The sequence below is a fragment of the Eurosta solidaginis genome, chromosome 4 (assembly GCF_040869045.1).
Source record: "Eurosta solidaginis isolate ZX-2024a chromosome 4, ASM4086904v1, whole genome shotgun sequence".
Lineage (NCBI taxonomy): Eukaryota > Metazoa > Arthropoda > Insecta > Diptera > Tephritidae > Eurosta > Eurosta solidaginis.
The window spans coordinates 63,468,368-63,489,812 of record NC_090322.1 but is presented as its reverse complement, the minus strand read 5'-3'; the positions used below and the strand labels follow the sequence as shown (position 1 = coordinate 63,489,812).

Below are 21,445 nucleotides of genomic sequence, written 5' to 3'. Positions count from 1 at the left end.
CAGCTAATAAGGCATCTAGTTGTCAGACTTCAACATCTATGATGGCGTCACTAGCTTGGAGGACCACGTTCTTTCAATAATGGTAGTCAGTATTTTGAACCAAATTGAGGACAGCAAGATACATTCGAACTTGTTGATGTACTTGAGAATGCCGGTAACATCTCCGCATGCTTGCGCAGTCAAATTTGGCTTTTGTCTGAATGACTATGAAGAGAGCTCGGTACATGTTTTTGAGGATGTTCCATCGTTGTGAAATGCTGCTGAAAATAAATTATTTTTATAAATTTTTGTTCAACTCCGAAGAAAATAATTGCAGCCGTACATCATTCTGCAGCATAAACACCACATAAATTGAGATTGTGGGTTGCGCAAGACGAGTACTCAGCATTCGAGTTTTTGTCGAGAATGTGACGTAGTGCTCCGTTGTAAGCTCTTTCGTATTAGCGCCGTTATCGTACCCTTGTGCACGACAATCTTCAATCAAGTATGGCAAATTAGATCAGCGATTTTCTGACCAGTTTTTTGGTTACAATTTACGAAAGCTAAAAACCGTTCTGGAATTGTAAAATTTGTTGCTTTCGAACTGAAATAGAGTTAGCGCAAAATTAACGTAGTCAACGTGACTAGCATCAGGCATAGCATCAAAGATAATAGCAAAATACTTAAAAAAATAAATAAATGTAAGGCGCGATAACCTCCGAAGAGATCTAAGGCCGAGCTTCTCTTCCAATTTGCGTCGTGCTCCTCTTGATTTTTCCCTACAAATTGGCCGGACGGGACCTATATGTTTTATGCCGACTCCGAACGGCATCTGCAAGGCAGATGAGTTTTCACTGAGAGCTTTTCATGGCAGAAATACAATCGGAGCGCTTGCCAGACACTGCCGAGGGGCGACCCCGCTTAGAAAAATTTTCTTCTAATTGAAAAATCTTATTTCTAAAATTTTGATGTTGCTTTGCCCGGGAGTTGAACCCAGGGCATACGGTGTGATAGGCGGAGCACGCTACCATCACACCACGGTGGCCGCCAAAATACTTAGCTTTCTAATATAGTTTCCCTCACGTGCTTTGCACACATTTCTATAAACTCGTTCTGAATTTCTGGGGGAAGGTAGCGAACTTGTAAACGTTTGTGCTGCTTTTGTGAAATCCTAACTTTTTCCAAATGATCTCTAAGTATCGGATCATATTGGCTTATGAGACCTTAGATGCCCAAAAAATGTTCATCGTTTCGTTCACCAAGATATATATTTTCGCCTTTGAAAGCTGGGCCTCTTTCACCGAACAATAAAATAGTATTCAAAATTCTATATAAAATTTCTTTCCACTTTTGAGTTTCAGTGATTAGCTGTTCATTGATAAGTGTATCAATTGTAGCCTCCTTTTGAATTAGATTTTGTAAAGATTGCAACTGAATATAATATTTAATGTGATCTTGAATATTTTCGTGTGCTGGCAGTTTATCGTATAGCTTCTTCCCACCTGCAATTTCGAATATCCGCCAGGTCAACAAATTTTAGGTCGATTTGGTGCTTAACAGACGACATGGTAGGCAATAAAAGCATTGCTACTGGCACTCCACACCAACCAGTCACGCTCCACTTTCTCTCCATTTGGAAAGATTCTGTTTAACAACGAGGTAGGAAATGCCTCCTCATGACAATCACGTGGAAAAATAACAGGACACTTTGACATGAGCTCGACGAATTATTTCGTTGACTTCTTCAGATCGCAAAAACCAATTATTCACGGTACTGATATCGAAGTCGTCTAAATAATCTGGAATTTGATACAGAGTTGGTGGTATTGTTGGAAGAATTTTTATGATGAACCTTCATCAGTGTAACTACGAAAATTTTACGATTTCGGATTCATACATACATTTGTCTCTGATGTTTTTATTGTCTCCTCAGGCCCAGGCAAAAAATCATTATCAATATTCGTTGCTTTTGAAATTCGGCTTAAAATTTCCACAAGGAACAACTAAAGAATCTCCTGAATTAAAAAAAAATGTCTTAGTACCTCTAAATCGCGGGCCCCATTAGAAACCCCGGGCCCGGGGTTCGCCCTGCAGAACTTTTTCATTTTCTTCTACTTAATATGGTAGGTGTCACACCCATTTTACAAAGTTTTTTCTAAAGTTATATTTTGCGTAAAAAAACCAATCCAATTACCATGTTTCATCTCTTTTTTCATATTTGGTACAGATTTATGGCATTTTTTTCATTTTCAGTAATTTTCGATATCGGAAAAGTGGGCGTGGTCATAGTCGGATTTCGGCCATATTTTATACCAAGATAAAGTGACTTCAGATAAGTACGTGAACTAAGTTTAGTTAAGATATATCGTTTTTTTGCGCAAGTTATCGTGTTAAAGGTCGAGCGGAAGGACAGACGGTCGACTGTGTATAAAAACTGGACGTGGCTTCAACCGATTTCGGCCATTTTCACAGAAAACAGTTATCGTCGTAGAATCTATGTCCCTACCAAATTTCACAAGGATTGGTAAATTTTTGTTCGACTTATGGCATTAAAAGTATTCTAGACGAATTAAATGAAAAAGGGCGGAGTTACGCCCATTTTGAAATTTTCTTTTATCTTTGTATTTTGTTGCACCATATCATTACTGCAGTCGAATGTTGACATAATTTACTTTTATACTGTAAAGATATTAAATTTTTTGTTAAAATTTTACTTAAAAAAAAAATTTTTTTAAAGTGGGCGTGTTCGTCATCCGATTTCGCTAATTTTTATTTAGTACATATATAGTAATAGGAGTAACGTGCCTACCAACTTTCATCATGATATCTTCAACGACTACCAACTTACAGCTTACAAAACTTTTAAATTACCTTCTTTTAAAAGTGGGCGGTGCCACGCCCATTGTCCAAAATTTTTCTAATTTTCTATTTTGCGTCATAAGGTCAACGCACCTACCAAATTTCATCGCTGTATCCATCTTTGGTAATAAATTATCGCACTTTTTCGGTTTTTCGAAATTTTCGATATCGAAAAAGTGGGCGTGGTTGTAGTCCGATTTTTTCTCTTAATCACTGCAAATAAGGTATCCTCAATGCTATATATTCCATAATGATCAGAGTTTATGTCTGTTTAAAAATTTAACTTGAATTTCTTTAATGATTTTCGTGATATGGTCATTAGTAATGTTTGTGTGTATGTGTTAATTTTGAGCGATCAGATGTTAAGGCCGTGACACAATGACATTTTCCATATAGATGCGTTTAACACAAGCTTATGCATTCCAATAACATCGCCACAATCAACCAAGATGTTGCGTTTGTAAATATGAAGGAACTTCAGACGTGGCAATTGAAGTTTATTTCGCTTTGCCCATTCACATACAAAATTTCGCGAAGCACATTCTCCCTATACAACAAAAATTTTGCTAACATATTTTGTGTCGTATTTGGTTCTTATATTGCAGTTTTTAATTGCGAAAAATGTTAGAAAATGAGTCAACCAGTGGGAAAAATAATTTCACTTGCAAAGTGTGCCAACACCCTTACCCAAAGCAAATGTCAAATTCTTCTTCTAATGATTTGCTTGGAACAAAATTTGGGAATTGGCTACTTTTCAATATCAGATGGCGCCAGTGTCGCTCGTTCTACCGTTCTCCATAAAAATACGTGCAATCTACTCATAATGCATAAGCTTGTCTTAACCTCATCTATATGAAAAACTGCTTTTGTGTCGGTGCTATTAGTTGCGCTATTTGTTAAAGTTTACAATGGAGTTTAGCTGCTCCCGAAGTGCATCTATACAACGAGCTATGGTAGTTGTCAAAAAGTTGTTCTCTCTTTTATTATATTTAAAAAAAATTCTATTAAGAAAAAACATAAAATAATGCAAAAAATTATTATTAAGGTCTTGAGCTCGATTCGAGCCCGCGGTGTATTAAAATAAAATGTTTAATTAATAAACACCTTAACAGATTTTTTTTATTTGATTTGTACAACTTTGATATTGTAAGGATTTTACTGCAATTCCCCTTATTTGCAATCTTCTGCTAACGTTAGTGTTGCTAATATTCGCAACAATATCAATATCTATAATTTTAAAATTTCAAATTAGTAATTAATTTCGTTTTTTCTTAATATTTTCTTATTTACAGATCCTAAGACCAGAAATCTAATTCAACGGAAATATAAATCCAAACTGGTAAGTAGTGAAATTAATTTTTAGAAAATGAAACACAAGTAAAGAGTATTGAAAAAATGTATCACCCATGATTGTCTAACTAAATGAACTTTTACTGAAACGGTATGCATGTACACATAAGTACATACTTACATACAGTTGTAATGCTATGTCATTTTGTTATGTTCAGAATTCACTATTAACTTGTGTAACTTACCATATAAAGTAAATATTTTTTCAAATATACAGACAACTCTTATGCTTTTCAAGCCACGTGTAATAATAATTTTTTCTTTATTTTATTCTTTAACAAATTTTTGCGCTGGTTGAGTTATGAACATCTGTCATTATGGCTATTACAAAAAATATTTACTTTTTGTTAAGAAGTTTTTTTGGTTTTGAATAGAGCTGACCTGTAAAGGCAACTAACATTAACAGTTTCCATAAATGATATCGGTGCGCCTTATTTTGCAAACTTTGTCGTACAAAGCAAGATGTTCATGTGCTATTACTTGTTTCAAATAAAAATTTACTTAAAAAAATGTTACGCAAATGAAAATAATATTAATTAATTATTTTTACAAACATAAAACTAAATCTCGCACGTCCAGAAAAGCCTTAATAACTGGAACTTATGGAGACTAACCAATATTAGGAGCTTTTTTACGAAAGCATTGCCCATTAACAAGGCAATTTTTACAATCAATTTACAATTTTTAAGATCGAAGCTTTAAGTCTTGCTTTGTTGCTTCACGAGGCTGCAAATAAGACGGAATCTATTTTAGCATACATGTCTGCTCAATAAATCCGCAAAAATCATTTTTTTTTTCCTCACTTAGCTTATGCATATCTAATGTAAATAAAAAAAACGATGTTTTTCGCCAGCAAACAAAGAAAACATCAACTCTAGTTTAGTACATTGTAACTATTTCCCCAACTTGCCCGATACCGAATTTAAAATATTTCTTCAAATAGGTACGTGTAATGAAGTCTTGAGACTGTCTTGAGACTAGGCACATTATACTATAAAGTTAACAGAAACCGGTACAATTTGCGATTTATCGGAATAAAGGTCCTAACAGAAATTTCTGCCAGCCTTGGATGGCGGTAATACGAGCTAATAAGTGTTAAATTTGAAAGAAATTTCCAAGTTCATATCCTGCAGCAAGTAAAAAAAAAAATACTTAACATAAGTCTTAAAAGGCAATTGTCTCTCGACTGCAGTCTAGTAAAAGTTAATTTCAACCTTCTGAACGAAAATTTCACCTGCCAGGGTCAGTGTTGCCATTTTAGCCTTTTTTAAAGCTAGACTTAGCTTTTTTCCTCCATTTAGCTTGAAAAGTTGCAATTTAGCTTAAAGCTTTTTTCAGCTTTTTTTTAGCTCTTTTTGGATTTTTTCAATATTTTAGAATATCTAGATAAACAATTTTTTAGTAGATTCAATTTTAAGAACATTGAATGAATTTGGGCTAGATTTAAAAAATCTTAGGGTCTAGATCGCGATAGTTGGTGCAGTTAGCAGGATCCCTCCTTCTTGTGGACTGGACAAAAAACACTTACAATCCAATCGTCGGGCAACCACTCCTTCGACCATATTTTACTTAGAAGTTGGTACATGCGCCTTACCAACTCATCGCCGCCGTATTTGAATAGTTTCGCAGGCAATCAATCAGCACCATTGTCATCGTTATTCTTCTTTCATCATAGTCGGGTGGGGGAACATAACATTTATTCCATTATCATCGATTGCGCGGTCGGGTTCATCATCTTTCCTGGGCGTTTCACCGCTCTTCCCATTTATGAGCACAGAAAAGTATTCTCACCATCTAAACACTTTCTTGATTTTAATAATTAATATTTATTAAACAAATAGCATTATTGTTTGTAAGTAATTTTACATTAAGTTTATGGTATACGATTTAGATTTAAGTATTTGGATATTAAGTTTGATATTTTAGACTAAATAGCCATGCGTCCGTTCATCCGTGTTTTATTCATTGTTAACCATACTAATCCACAATGGTTTTATTGAACTGTCCTTTCGTTTGGTGTAAAAGCCCCGTCACATAAGCAGTTTTTCATATAGATGCGTTTAACTCAATCTTATGCACGTATTTTAAGTTATGTATGTTGTATTTGTAGCTGGGTGTATTGGATTTTGAGTGTGCAAAGGGTTGATTGACCGCTGCATTTTTATGTTTTGTGCGTTTCTACCTCCCTTCCAAATATTCGAAGCATGTTAGGGTGATCCTATATTTAAAATTTATGTTTGCGAAAATGTAAATATTTTGCTTGCGTGCAAAAGTGCGCAAGTCTAATTTGTTCTTTAATTAAATAATTATCAATTCAATGTACAACAGAATATATGTATTTAGGGTATAATTCATAAAGGTATACATATGTATATTTCTGGTGCTTCATATGAAATGTATAAGTGATAAATTGAAATATTATTTTAAATTTCAATTTATTTCAAAATATGTGTTCTTTAGAAAAATGTATGGATATGTGTATGTTGTGAGGATACAAAGTCCTTGGCTTTGGGGTCCTCACACTCCCCCCTCACCTGCCGCAACGAGACTCACCGTGACCAGCCCAGTGCGCGTAATGCCTATGCCGTAGAGATGACCCTCAATAAAGCGTTTGAAAGATCCCTGTCGTCGTTTCTGTGCCTGATTTTGTGGCCGGTGTAGGAGTCGTTCGATGTCCTTGATGAGTTCTTCTGGCAGTGGCTGAATACCGGAGCGATTCTCCTACGTCTCCGGCGTATCGGTTTGGGCGATGTTCAGCCATTGTTGGATTTCGTCTATCATACTGCTGCCGTCTCCGTCGTTATTGTTGCGGTCGCCGATGTCCGCTTGCCGTCAGACTTAGCACGTCGCTGCTGATGTCTTTGAGGCTGCCGTTGACCTCGCTGGCCAGACGGCTTAATATGTTGATGTCGTCGTTGTCGTCGTTGGGACTGCCGTTGGCCTCGCTGGCTATACGGCTTAATATGTTGTTGTCATAGTTGTCGTCGTTGAGGCTGCCGTTGGCCTCGCTGGCTATACGGCTTAATACTTCGTTGTTGTCGTCGTTCGTTGTTGGCGGTTCGCATATCGCCTCCACGATCCTCTGCTTGGCCGGGGGTTCGGTTTCGACATGCGCGTTATATATGCGCATTTTGAGATTGACGCGCCGAGTGTACTCCACGAACCCTCGGCCCTGAGTCTCCACGTCTTCCTGGCGTATCGAAAGCTCGCCCTGCTGTTTTGGTGGTGGTTCTTTGTCGTCTTCATCCTCGCTCTCTGAGGAAATGGGGATCGGGGTAGGGTCCGAACGATGGCCCACTCCTCGGACTCGGACCTGTAATCCTCGGTGCTGTCATCGCCACTTCCCTCCTCGTATGTGGCAGCTGGTGTCGTTCGCCGTAGCCGTATTCTCAACAGGTAGGTAGGTTGAACTGGCCGGTCCATGAGGACCTCACATAGACTGATTGAGTCCGTAGTGTTACCAGAAGTTTGTTTTAACGACCAAACTGAAAAACCCTATCAAAAACCAGGACCTATGTTATAAAATAACTCCGTCCTCTTGGCAAATACTAGAAGCTTCCTAGGACTTAAGCCACTTGCTGCTTCTAGATCTGACAGCTGTATCACTCCTAATAGCTGGAGTCTTAGCCTGGCAAGTGCAGGGCACTCAACAGGACCCGCTCGCACCCTTCATTCTGGTCTTCAGAAAAATCGGAATAATTAGGCGTATTCATTGCTACTCGCTTTACGATACTTTGTGGTTTGGCCTGCCGCGGCCCGGTTTATATATGTTTTCTTCTGACGCGTTAGACGGTACTTTTCCTGGCAACGGGTATCACTCAATCCTTCTTACCAAATTAGTTTTTGTAACTTTCATCAGGATGCTGCTATGTTGTTGCTCGTCGCTGCCCTTCCAGTTGGTGGTATGTATGATGCCAGCCTGTACTTTAAATGAAAACTGGTGGAGTTTCCTTAGGGTGATCCCACCGTGTATGGTGGATTTGAAAAAAACGTGGTATATCATGCGCATAGTTAAAGAGTATATTTATGGGATATTTATGTAATTGTGGTTAGAGTTTACCGAGCTTTTAGTGGTTGATTCGACTTCCGGGTAATTCTTGATATGAAATTTCTTCGTGTATAATTTGACACTGTCTCGTTTGGGCGTGTCCATTACTACCGATTTCATCCGGATTGAAGTAAAATCTTACAAAATAGTCTGTAATTCCGCAGTTGTCTCGGGGTGTGTGTTCGTTAAAGGCTGCCATAGCGAACTGCCTTCCCAGGTGTAATCTTGATCCATGTGCCGGTTCTCTGGCGATCTGTAATTTATTTTCTGGAAATATTTGTACCTGATTCTCCGCAATGTTTTTTACTTGACCGTCTCTGTATGCTATCAGCTGTTGACTTGTACCTTGGTTCTCTTCGTGTTGTCTCGCGGTCTCTTCCCTGACTCGTGTTAGCGTACCGCAAATGGCTACCTCGCTGTTCTCTCTCTGTTGTTGTACCTCGGGATTGTTGTTTGCTGTTCGATTTGACGATGTTGACGCGGTTTGATCTTCACTAGCGTCCTTCTTGTATCTCTGTTTATGACTTTGCCTCCTGGATTCGTTGTTGTCGGCGGCGTCGGCTGCGTGGTATACTTTCAGCTCACTTAGGTGGGCTGTCCTCCTCCTTCCTCCGAAGACGATCACTGCAAAGTTGCTCTTGCTATCGATTTTCGGATGCCCATATGCCCTGCGCTCGGTGTGTCGTGAATCTCCTCTAGCTCTCTGCGTCTCTGTGGAGTCGGCACACATAGCTCCCATGGCACTGCATCTTCGCCATCCACCTGACTTTCTATGCCTCTGTACAACTTTCCATCCTCGATAACGTACTCTGGGAATTTCTCCGGGGCCTTTCTTACATCTTCCATCTTTGCTTTAAGCCACTTACACTCGGCTTTTCCGTCATCCATCGTCAACGTACCCAACTGCTCGTCCATCGGTTGCTTTGATAATGCATCTGCCACAACGTTCAAATTTCCTTTTCGATACTGTACGTCAAATGAGTATTCCTGTAGTTCCAGCGCGCATCTCGCAATCCGACCAGTCAGACTCTCTATCGCATTCAACCATTTCAACGCTAGGTGATCTGTTATTACTGCAAACGTGTATCCTTTCTACGCATAGCCTCATCTTTCGTGTTGCCCAGACTATTGCCAAACACTCCTTTTCTGTCTGTGAGTAGTTCATCTCTGCCTTGTTTAACCTGCGGCTTGCGTATGCTATTACTCGCTCTTCGTCGCCTGAACCTTGCGTAAGTACTGCACCAAGACCAAAATCACTTGTATCCGTCTGTAACCTAAACTTCCTCGAAAAATCTGGACAAGCGAGTACCGGTGCCTGCGTCAGTGCTGCCTTAAGTGCTTCGAATGCTGATTGTTGCTCTTCAGACCACCTCCACTTACTACCTTTCTTGAGCATCGATTTTAACGGGTGTGACACTTGCGAAAAATCCGGCACGAATCTTCTATACCATGACACAACTCCTAGAAAACGTCGTAACTCTCGTATATTGTTCCGTGGTTCCAGTTTTTTGATGGCTGCTATCTTGTCTGGGTCGGTATGGATGCCTTCCTCGCTAACGACATGACCTAGATATTTTAACCTTTTCTTAAAAAACTCACATTTTTCCGGGTTTATCCTCAGGTTCGCTCTATGCAGCCATCGAAATACTTCTGTTAAATGTGCAATGTGCTCTTCAAATGTTTTGCTTGTAATGATAATATCGTCAAGATAAGCAAACGCATTTGGTTCCAATTCTGGTCCTATGACACGATCAAGTGCTCTCTGGAAAGTTTCTGGGGCTGAGTGCAAGCCAAATGGCATTACCCCCATTGGTATAGTTCACGCCCAGGTACTGTGAATGCGGTATATTTCTTGCTGCTTGCTACCCTAGGGATTTGCCAATATCCATTTTTCAAGTCGAGGCTACTGATAAATCTAGCGCTTCTTTATTTGTCCAAGATATGTTGTATACGTGGTAAAGGGTATGCGTCTGATACTGATCTTTCGTTTAGTTGACGGTAGTCTACGCAGAGTCTTCATTTGCCATTCTTCTTCTTTGCCAGAACTATGGGTGCGCTGTGCGGGCTATTCGATGGTTCGATGCAACCTTTTTCGATCAGATCGCCGACTTCCTTGTTGATAATTTCTTGGATTTTCGGATTCTTCGGATAGTACCTTTGCTTAATTGGACGGTCGTCCCTCATAACTATTTTGTGTGTGGCCACGTTGGATACTCCTGACATCTTTGAAAATACTTGTAATTCTTGGCTCAGAAATTTACTCACCGCATCTTCTGTCTTGCTAGTTGCTATCGCCGCCATTGAGTTGTGTTTCTTGAAATCTTCGCTATTCGTTTCCACCATAGTTGTACATGCCTCTTGCTTCCGTTCGTCTACTCTCAACGTTATTTCTTGACCACCACATCTCCAAGTTTACCTTCTCCAGATAGTCCGTGCCGATTACCACCTCATCGCCCAGTGCCGGTAGGATTAGCATCTCGTTCCTCTGTACTTTATCACCCATTCTTAATTCTGCATCTACCGCTTCTTTGATTATTATTTCTCTGCCATCGCCCATTCTTACTCGTGTCTTTACTTCCTTGAATTTGCCAGTTTTTAATCTTCTCGCCATTGCATCACGTATAAAGCTCCTCGCCGCTTCTGTGTCAATCGCTGCTTCCGAAGACCCCATCCCTCGGTTCCAATGTGGTCTTTGGTCGTTTCCCTGTGGCTTCCTACAACAATCACGCGTGAGCGCGCCTATCTTACCACATGACCAGCAAAATTCTCTCCTTATGCCTCGGCACCCGTATGCAAAGTGACCACCTCTTCCGCAGGCCGTTCTTGTGTCTACATATTCTTGTTGTGGCTCTGACCTCTGCTGTTGTTGGACTTCTACTCGCTCCTCCTGTCTTTGTTCTGCCTGGAGACACTGGTACTGACCATGACGCCGTGGTATGAATGACCTCGTGGTTGGTCGCTTTGGTTCCCTGTCAGGAGTAATATTTTCATAGTCTTGAGCTAAACTTACCAGCTCCACAAGATTGCTGACCTCGCTTCGCTTTACATATAGTTGGTACTCTCTGCGCGAGTTTCTGTAGATGCGGGTTAGTTTCTGCTCCTCGGTGTAGCCCGCGTGACGCATGAGTCCTTGTAATACTAAGACATAATCTTTAAGTAGCTCACCTTGTCATTGTACGCGCATTCGAATTTCATCTTCCAATTGCTCTAAGTATTGGGAGCTTAGAAAGAACTTCAGGAAGCCCTTCTTGAAGGCGTCCCACTCCTGCCAATGCCGGTTGTTATTCCTGTACCATACCAACGCTTTGTCCTTCAATAACTCCGGCAGCGCTTTTGGAATTGTGTTGCGGTTGATTTCATACCCATCTTCTAGCTCCTCCACTCTTTCGATGAATCCTAGGGGATCTTTACCTCCGTCGTACTTTAATACCCAGTTCCTTACTCTGTCCATGGTCGTTGCATATGTGCCAGGCTGTTGAATATAATTTGTCGTTGCGTACGTACCAGGCTGCTGAATAAAATGTACCGGTGGTTGTCCGACATCCAATTGATTGGGTGCACCATTTGCCTGCCTATCATTTCTTGGTGAATTTAGGTCGCTGCTTGTCTTTGATGCTTGTGGATTTGTTAACCGCGCATGCCGTATCGATCCCGTAAGTTCTCGTAATCCTTCTCCTCTCGGATGAATGTCACCAATCGTTTTCTTAGTTCGTCAACCGTTCCGCCGTCCTCTAGCCCAAATTCCGTGCTGTAGGCTACCAGATCCTCTCGAGTGAGATAGTATATCCACGATACCTTTACCATTGTTATGCTTTATTTCCTCGTCGTATTAACCCAGAAGTGTGTGAATCTTGTTTCCCTCTTCGTTTCTGATGCTCTGAAAGTATATCTTAAAATTTGATTTGTTTAACCTGCTCGGGCGCCAAAATGTGACGGACTTTTCCTATGACTTTGCCGGGGTTGGCCTCAGTCCATCCAGGGTTCCTGAAAGTAGAAATTCCTACCGGTCCTTCTAAAAGAATAACCCCGTTTATTTCGTATAAAAACGTTATAAAAGTATTTATTTAATAAAAATTCTATTTCTACTCCTAGCTGATTCCCTTGCTTTGTAAGAGGTGACTGAGGTAATAAAGCCCTCGGCCAACCTTTGCGGTCAAATGGAGTAATAAAGCCTCCAGACGAATATACTTTTAGTACAAATGAAGTCAAAAACCTTCAGGTGTACTCTTGGTCGGTAGTCATAAAACCTACCGACTCGTATGCCTGTCTCCTAATCTCTGAATTTTAATGCGAACTCTTCGCCCTTATATACTAATTCTTGCACGCAGGCAAACGGTTATTTTATAATAACAACTTCTAACTAATAGTATTAACAATATAAAACAACTGTTATTCCGGTGAATATTTCCTTCCCATGAATTTCCACGCACCATAATGCTCCTTATTGAATACAATGCCTTTGTACTTGCTCATACCCTGCTTTCCAGCCTTTGCTTTAACTATTGTGTGTTTGTACATTTGTTTGTGGTCACCTGATTCTAAAGTCGTGTTTTGCTTTGCCCAATGCTTCTGCCGTCTGTTGTATGGCGTGCGTTGGTGTGTTGTATGGCGTGCGTTGGTGTGTTGTATGCTAGTGCGTAAATATGTATAGCGAAATTTCAATGAGTAGCGGCGCTTATTTTGACGACTTGCTGCTGATCTCCGTTCACTTAAGTTATTGTGTATGTTGTATTTTAGCTGGGTGTATTGGATTTTGACTGTGCAAAGGGTTGATTGACCGCTGCGTCTTTATGTTTTGTGCGTATCTACCTGCCTTCCAAATATTCAATGCATGTTAGGGTGATCCTATATTTAAAATTTATGTTTGCGAAAATGTAAATATTTTGCTTGCGTGAAAAAGTGCGCAAGTCTAATTTGTTCTTTAATTTATTAATTATCAATTCAATGTACAACAGAATATATGTATTTAGGGTATAATTCATCATTCTGGTGCTTAATATAAAATGTATAAGTGATAAATTCAGATATTATTATAAATTTCAAGTTATTTCAAAATGTATGTTCTTTTGAGAAATGTATGGATATGTGTATGTTGTGAGGATACAAAGTCCTCGGCTTTGGGGTCCTCACACAAGGTACTACAAAAGAGAGTAGGATAATAAGAGGGAGCATTGTAGAGCCGTTCATTCTCCACAAAGTGGAACTGCTGCGCCAGGAATACACCATACGTTTTGCCCCTGCTTCGTTTTTACCATCAGGATTAAAAAAGTCGTGAGCCTGGGTATTCGCGCAATTTTAGTGATGTAAATTGCATGGCGCCAGCACCAATGCGGTGCCAGCTCAATGGTAGCTCATTGACGCAATGACTCCAAGCGAATTTCTGACGCTACTTAGTAGTGAGTGCGTAGTGCATTTCACTTGCGCTATTGAGTGAAACGACTTTTGTGTGTCAGGCACGAGTTTGGTGTTATTGGCGCTACTGGCAATGATGACACCGAGCTGATGACGGTAGCGCTGGTAGTTCAGCTTTTGAATGAGAGAAAGTATTGATGACTCGTGTAAATTATTATGGCTTTGACTATTATTGGTTGTGTATTTGAAGCAAATAAATGCTGCGGATATAACAACCGGAAGCGTTTTTGAGTTTTATATTTTAGATTTAATGCACCCCATATTAATTGTGCTTTGTGTTTGAGCAGCCAAATAATAACAGTAGTATTGCTAAAGTGCTGCTCAGTTGATGGAATGTCGCTAATTTCCTAGCGATGATCAACAGATTGTCAATATTTTGTTCAACGAACGCGCGAAATTGCCACATCTGCTCACATTTTCCAATTCCATTTTCCAAATCCATTGTTGATTTAAGTTAAGCTGGTATGCCAATATTTTTCAGCCAGCTTATTTCAAATAGGTCATTTTTGCAAAAGGAAAATAAATTACAGCAAAGATTACAGAGTTAAACAGCCTTAAAAAATCAGCTATATTGGTTATACACATAAATACAACAGAGGGTACTGTCTCAGTTTTTCGCAAGCGTGGGATTCACCACGTTGTAAGAAAATTTTCTCATATAAATATCATGTGATTCACCAAGTCTAAGTCTCAGAATCCACGGTTAGGTACCGCCGGGTTTGTATGGGCCTTAGGCTTTTATGCCAAAGTAAACACAAATCTTTACCTATAACTGTGTTATCGATTAATTTATCGAATTCTCGCAAAGTAATATTGCATTGTCATCGGAGTTATACATGTGTGCAAAATTTCAGCTCAATCGGACACCGGGAAGTGTATCAAATTTGACTTGCAAGATTTCATTACATACAACAGCCAAGTGAGGGTAAAAATAAAAAAGCTTATAAAAAAAAAGTTAAGGCCAACTAACATTTAAGGTTTGCATCATTTCGGTCGTCACATTTGCCTTAATGCAAACAACGTTTCTTCACAACGTTCTAGTATACAACGCAACAGCAACGTCAAATTGTATAAAAAATCTGTCACTTTCATTTTTAGGTACAAATATTTTGGGCTTCATTCTGTATTGCGAACGACAGCTCAGACATAACGATTCGCCTCCAAACGATTTCTTCTAGCAATGGTATTCTCTATCAGCTTCGTTCGGGCTTTACGTTTCTTCCTTAATGTCAAACAGGAAGGCGAAAGCAAATGTCAAATGATATTTTACCATCGTTTAACATAGTGCAAATACACTAGCGATTCGTGTCTGAGGCGAAACGAACGTTCGTTTCGTAATAGAAAATTGAGGCCTTACTTTTATATTTTTGTAATCGGTAACTGATTATTATGTTCATGGTAGCAACGAAACTTTCAACGTGCGTCATATACAAGTACGTAAATTTTCAAACAGCGTACAAATTGAATTGAAAACGACTTTTGTGCCTTCATCCGCATTTTGCGGATATGATTTCTGTGACATGATGCATTAGGAAAAACTATTCAACATGAATACGAGTGTACCTATGAGTGAATCGCCATGTTACTTATTGTGTTTTAAGGAGCCCAAATCCGATTTAACTACCTTTTCCTTTATGTTACGAGATTTAAATAATTTAAAAAAAAAGAAATTATGTAAATTTTCTTTAAATAAGTATGTTCATGTTCAATTAATAGAGTGAGTTCTCAATTTTAAATAGACGGCTGATAGAACACAGCGAATTTTTACAAAACGTTTGCTAATTACTTTTAAATAGAATTGAATGATAATTATCCGCCACCGGATTATGATTCCTGGGATCGAAACGCGTCTTCAGGTACTCCTTTGACAATTTTTGTCCAGTAAAAAATTACCATTTTTTATACGTGGAGTCAAGTAACCACGGTTGTAAGGAACAGGGAGAACTTCAAAAACTTCTAAAAAATTTCTTCGTAGCGCCGATCAATGCGGTTTTTTCAAGCGGATACCCTGTCCATGCTTATTTTAGCTGAAAACTGTGTTTAATATGACTGTGACAGATCAAAATTTTAAATCTCATTTTTAATTTAGGTAAGTGTTTTAGTCAGCAACTATGATTACGGCTCGATGTTATTGGCATGCATAAGATTGTACTGAACGCATCCATTTGAAAAACTTGATTGTGTCTCGGCCAATAGAGACGCTTTGTGTCAGGGTCGCTAAGAGTTATGGTCACTTAAGCCAGAGTTGCATTCCCACATACATATATGAGAGAAATATGTATAAAATCAATAGGCGCCTTGCTAAAAAGGCTTTCGTTTTGGTATGTAAGCTGAGGTCCAATATTACAACAATTCTACAAAGTTTCATCGCAATTGGAGATATACAAATCTTTGGATGTTACACTTGCGAAATTTTAGCTAGGAAATGGTTTTAAGACGGATTTGCTGAGCAACATGTATGTGCATATGTACTTCGAGTAGTCCTGAACTAGATTTTATATAAAACATCCACTCCACATTTATTGTTCATTATTTATTCTTTTTTTACTTTCATATCTGTATTTACTCACACCTCCGCTATCACAACAACCATTACCACGAACACCAAACAACAAATCATACTCGCCAACATAACCACATCATAAATATTTAAAACCATAACCGTTATTGTAAAAAAATCGCTCTATATATGCGTGTAAATATTTTATTATGCGAAATTCCGTTTTTATCTGTATTTGTACAACAAAACAATATGATGTTTGTAAATATTGCAACAATCTTCACGATACTCTCGAACAATTAATTTGTACTACAACAACATGAATAAAAAGGTACCTGTTGAATATATCCTTCATCATTTTATACGCGTCCTTTCCGTTGCTTACAATATGCACTTGCGAGAAAGAGAAATACGCAGCAGAGAAAGAAAAAAAATTAACAAGACGACAAGACGATTGAGGTGACTTTGGAATTGCACAATAGTGACGAGAAAATGGAGGGCAGGAGCAAGAAAAGTAGATGACGCAAAAGACAAATCAAGTTCACATACATATGCATATGTATAATTAAGCTGTGATAAATCTAAAATCCTTTAAAAGAGCTTCAACATATTCAGCGCTATTACTTTGAAAATTTTTTAAAAATGATCGCTGAATATATATTGCAAATACGAAAATTTCAAAATGAAGCTGCAATGCCAAATAAATTTTAAATCTAATATAGACATTATAAAAATGCTGCCTCATTTTGTGCCGACTTAATTTTATGACAATTTATATGAAATCTCTACACAATGAAACATATTTTTAGCTACCTACAATAATAATAAAACGTATCTAATCAAATTATACATATTTGTCTTTTTTACAATCCCTGGGTCACATGCATAAAAGTGGCACAGTCTATTTATGATAATCACCTAAAATGATATTGAAATTGCAAGTAATTGCATTGAAAGCAATGCTCACTGGTTTTATGCATATGACCTTTTATTAAGATCTATAATAAATTTTAATCAAATTTTCTATATTCAAATATTTAAAAAAATTTAAATAAATAGAACGATTTAAAATAGTAAAGTTTAAAAAACTTTTAGTGTATCGAAATTGTCTGCATGCTTTGTGTATTGCTATTGTATGTAAATATTAGTAACTACAACACTCTAAGTAATATTAAATAAATGTTTATAAAAATTTAAATAATCATCACTCGGAAATTTCAACTGTGTTTTTTGTATAATTTTGAATATGTATTTAGTGTTTTTCGCACACTGTCCATGTACCCGTTTTGAAGTGTGTTGATTTTGTGTTGTAAATATGTACGTACATATGTACAGTTCTGCTTAGGAAAGGACAAAGTATATTCCCCGTCATTTGCGTTTCTCTTAATTTACGTTACATACTCAAATTCATATACATATGAACATACATACATATGTACCCACTTAAAATTGAAATGTTTCAACCAATTATCTTTGTTTATTTCGACCTTTTTATTAAATCTTGAGTGTACGTGCTAAACCATTATACAAGAAATGAGGTAGTTCCACTTTGACGTTAGCTGACATAAAGGGGCCATTACTGATACTTAGCATAGACTTGACCTGACTTGAGAACTGTCACTTACAGTTATGTTAAATGAGCATTGCATGTTACTGATTACTCAAAACTTAGCAACACTTAACTTGACTTAGAAGTCTGTGGAATGTTGATTTTCTATGTATGAAGTTCTAAGTGACGCTTACATTTTGAGATGCCATTTGTTTGTTTCCATTTTATTTTGACATTTTGTCATACAAATTGACATTTATGGATTATGATGCCAGATTGTATGCGCTAAGTAGAGTATAATCGTGGCTAAGTTGCCAAGTTTACGCCAAGTCAAGTCAAGTCTATGCTAAGTATGAGTAATGGGCCCTTAATAGTCCGGCAAAGTTGAGATAGTCAGAACGCCATATTCATAACCATATTTTTACTTATCCATATCAAATGGCATCCGTTATTGGTGCCTTAACCTCCCTACAAGACAAGTGCCCGTTACCCAATCGATTACTTAATCGTTACCAATAACTTGGTCACCAATTATCGTCTTAATGACTTTTACATTGCTGTCGTGAAAAAGGTAACGCATGCGCTCTCTCAAAATAGTGTACGTGTGACTCGCTTTCTCGCTCTTACCTATTGTGTTTTCGACATTCCTTCTCGCTCGATGTTATTTACATTTTTAAGTTACTTCATTAGGTATGTTTTCGTTATCGCTAACCAAAACATATGCAACAACAACAACACGGGTAACTTTTGTTGAAATAATATTTAATTATGAATAAATTATGTATACAATGGTTTTTACAAATAATTTGCTTAATTTTCTAGTAAACCTTACATATGTGCATATTTATATGTACAAACTACATATGTAAAGACATAAACTCATTCGTAGTCGTGCCCTTTCTGAAACCATTTTGAGTTTCGAAGCTCAGACTGATGGTGCTCAATTTTTCCTGCGCGGGTGGTGTTGTTAGTATCAGTTTGCATAGATATGAGTATTGTAGATATAATACCGGAATATATGCAGCCCCATTTCGTGCTATCAAAGTCGATTTGCAGGTCATGTTGAGCCTTTGAACTTGACTCTTTCCCATAATATGCGTGGTAGGGCCCTATATGTGATACTAAAAAGGCCGAGGGACAGTTGTCGCAGTTTTCTTGTAGTTTGAGCAAATGTACGTTCTTCTTACAGCCACAGCTGGAATATTGCTATGCCCACATCGTCAAATCAAATTACCTAGAATGAAAAAGAAACGAATATCAGTAAGGATAGATAATAAGTTTTTAATATAACCGGAAGTGCTTAATAAATACAAGATACTCAAGGGGATTTCAGATAACCTGATTGGACCTGTAAAGTAAATTCAAGTGAACCTCCACCATGCCAAGGCATCTTCCGGTAGCGGGGATACCCGAAGATTATAACAAGGGATAATTGATAGATGTTGGGGTAATAAATAGTAAATTAGGCGTGCTACAAAAACAAAAACGAATAAATGCAGATGACTGTTTAATCCATTATGCGAAGCTCTTTGAATTGATGTGCAAATTGAAACGGGCAAAGTACTGCTAAAATTGCTTTCGCCGAGTAACCCGGGAACGAATTGATATGACTACGTCTATTCTTCTTTAGCAGCAGTGCCGAGCACCAATTCCCTTTTGGACAGGAAAGTAAACGTTTGGTTGTCTGCAAGTTTATCATATGCCAGTACAGAACATACTCGTTTGCTGGACCTGAGCAGTACATCTAATTTTCCCAGATTTTCTGGGCTCAGCGAGGGTATCCTCCTGAATGGTGCATGTGTACCCTGCTGCCTTGCCTGGTCGCTCACGCAACAACACCAGGCACGACGGAACTTGCCTTGCGACACCCAAAATGCACTCACGCTTCTCATGGCTCCAGCGGGTTAGTGGGCTTAGAGTATACCCGTGGTAGCTATGCCTGTCGACTAAAATACCAAATTGATTCAAGGGGTTTTGTAGCGCAATCCTTTCAATGGGTTGCCAGCGCAATATATAGCCTCTCCAACCCAATTGTCAACGTCACCTACCCGTGGCGAATCCTGTTTCTTTAACAGCCGAGACTCTGGCAACCTCATGTTCCTTATGGATCTACATTTGAAGGCGCTTAGTTAGCTGACATCGCTTACTTAACCGATAGATTCTAAAGTAAAAACCAAAACACAAAATATAGGTTAGGTTGAAGTGGCCGGTTCATGAGGATCTCACATAGACTGAATGAGTCCGTAGTGTTACCAGAAGTTTGTTTTCACGACCAAGCTGAAAACCCTATCAAGAACCAGGACCTATGTTATAAAAAAACTCCGTCCTCTTGACAAATACTAGAAGCTTCCTAGGACTTAAGCCACTTGCTGCTTCTAGATCTGACAGCTTTAGCACTCCTAATAGCTGGAGCCTTAGCCTGGCAAGCGCAGGGCACGATATTTCTCAGGGGCCCGCGATTTAGAGGTACTAAGACATTTTTTTTAATTCAGGAGAGTTTTTAGTTGTTCCATGTGGAAATTTTAAGCCGAATTTCAAAAGCAACGAATATTGATAATGATTTTTTACCTGGTCCCTCGAACAGTGAGGAGACAATAAAAACATCAAACAAAAATATATGTTTACATGAATCCGAAATCGTAAAGTTTTCGTGGTAACACTGATGAAGGTTCATCTTCAAAAAGCTTTCCAACAATACCACCAACTCTGTATCAGAGTCTAGATTATTTAAACGACTTCGATATCGGTACCGTGAATAATGATTTTCTGCGATCTGAAGAAGTCAACGAAATAATTCGTCGAGGTCATCAAAAGTTATTTTTCCACGTGATAACGGAATCTTGCCAAATGGAGAGAAAGTGGAGCGTCACTGGTTGGTGTGGAGTGCCAGTAGCAATGCTTTTTATTGCCTACCATGTCGTCTGTTAAGCACCAATACTTTAAATCGACCTAAAATTTGTTGTCCTGGCGAATATTCGAAATTCCAGGTATGGAGGAAGCTATACGCTAAACTGCCATCACACGAAAATACTGAAGATCACATTAAATGTTATATTCAGTGGCGATCTTTACAAAACCTAATTCGAAAGGAGGCTACAATTGATACACTTATCAATGAACAGCTAATCACTGAAACTCAAAAGTGGAAAGAAATTTTATATAGAATTTTGGACACTATTTTTTTTTTAAAAAGCGAAAGGATGGACATTTTTTGGGCATCTAAGATCTCATAAGCCATTATGATACCTAGAGATCATTTGGAGAAAGTTAGGATTTCACAATAGCAGCACAAACGTTTACAAGTTCACTATCTCTCCCCAGACATTCAGAACGAGTTTATAGAAATTTGTGCAAAGCATATGAGGGAAACTATATTAGATCAAGGCAAGAAAGCTAAGAATTTTGCTATTATCGTTGATGCTATGCTTGATGCTAGTCACGTTGACTACGTTCATTTTGCGCTCACTCCATTTCTATTCGAAAGCAACAAATTTACAATTCCAGAACAGATTTTGGCTTTCGTGAATTGTAACCAAAAAACTGCTCAGAAAATCGCTGATCTAGTTTGCCATACATGATTGAAGATTGTCGTGCACAAGGGTACGATAACGGCGCCAATATGAAAGGAGCTTACAACGGAGCACTACGTCACATTCTCGACAAAAACTCGAATGCTGATTACTCGCCTTGTGCAACCCGCAGCTATGATAGCGTTTTCTTTTCTGGATAAAGTGTTACGCAAGCGTTG

The 21,445-nt window shown here is 38.5% G+C and overlaps 1 protein-coding gene across 14 annotated transcripts in view; it reads left to right on the top strand.

Annotated features, from left to right (window-relative positions):
- The window catches only part of Rab3-GEF (Rab3 GDP-GTP exchange factor), a 304,714-nt gene that overhangs the window by 244,539 nt on the left and 38,730 nt on the right, over nucleotides 1-21,445 (top strand). For 13 of the 14 annotated variants that reach the window (XM_067781899.1, XM_067781887.1, XM_067781888.1 and 10 more), the window contains one exon: nucleotides 4,131-4,177. In XM_067781899.1, the coding sequence (XP_067638000.1) occupies nucleotides 4,131-4,177 (47 nt within the window). Of the gene's footprint in view, nucleotides 1-4,130; nucleotides 4,178-16,479; nucleotides 17,347-21,445 lie in introns of those variants that run through there. The other variant, XM_067781898.1, reaches the window with a different exon arrangement.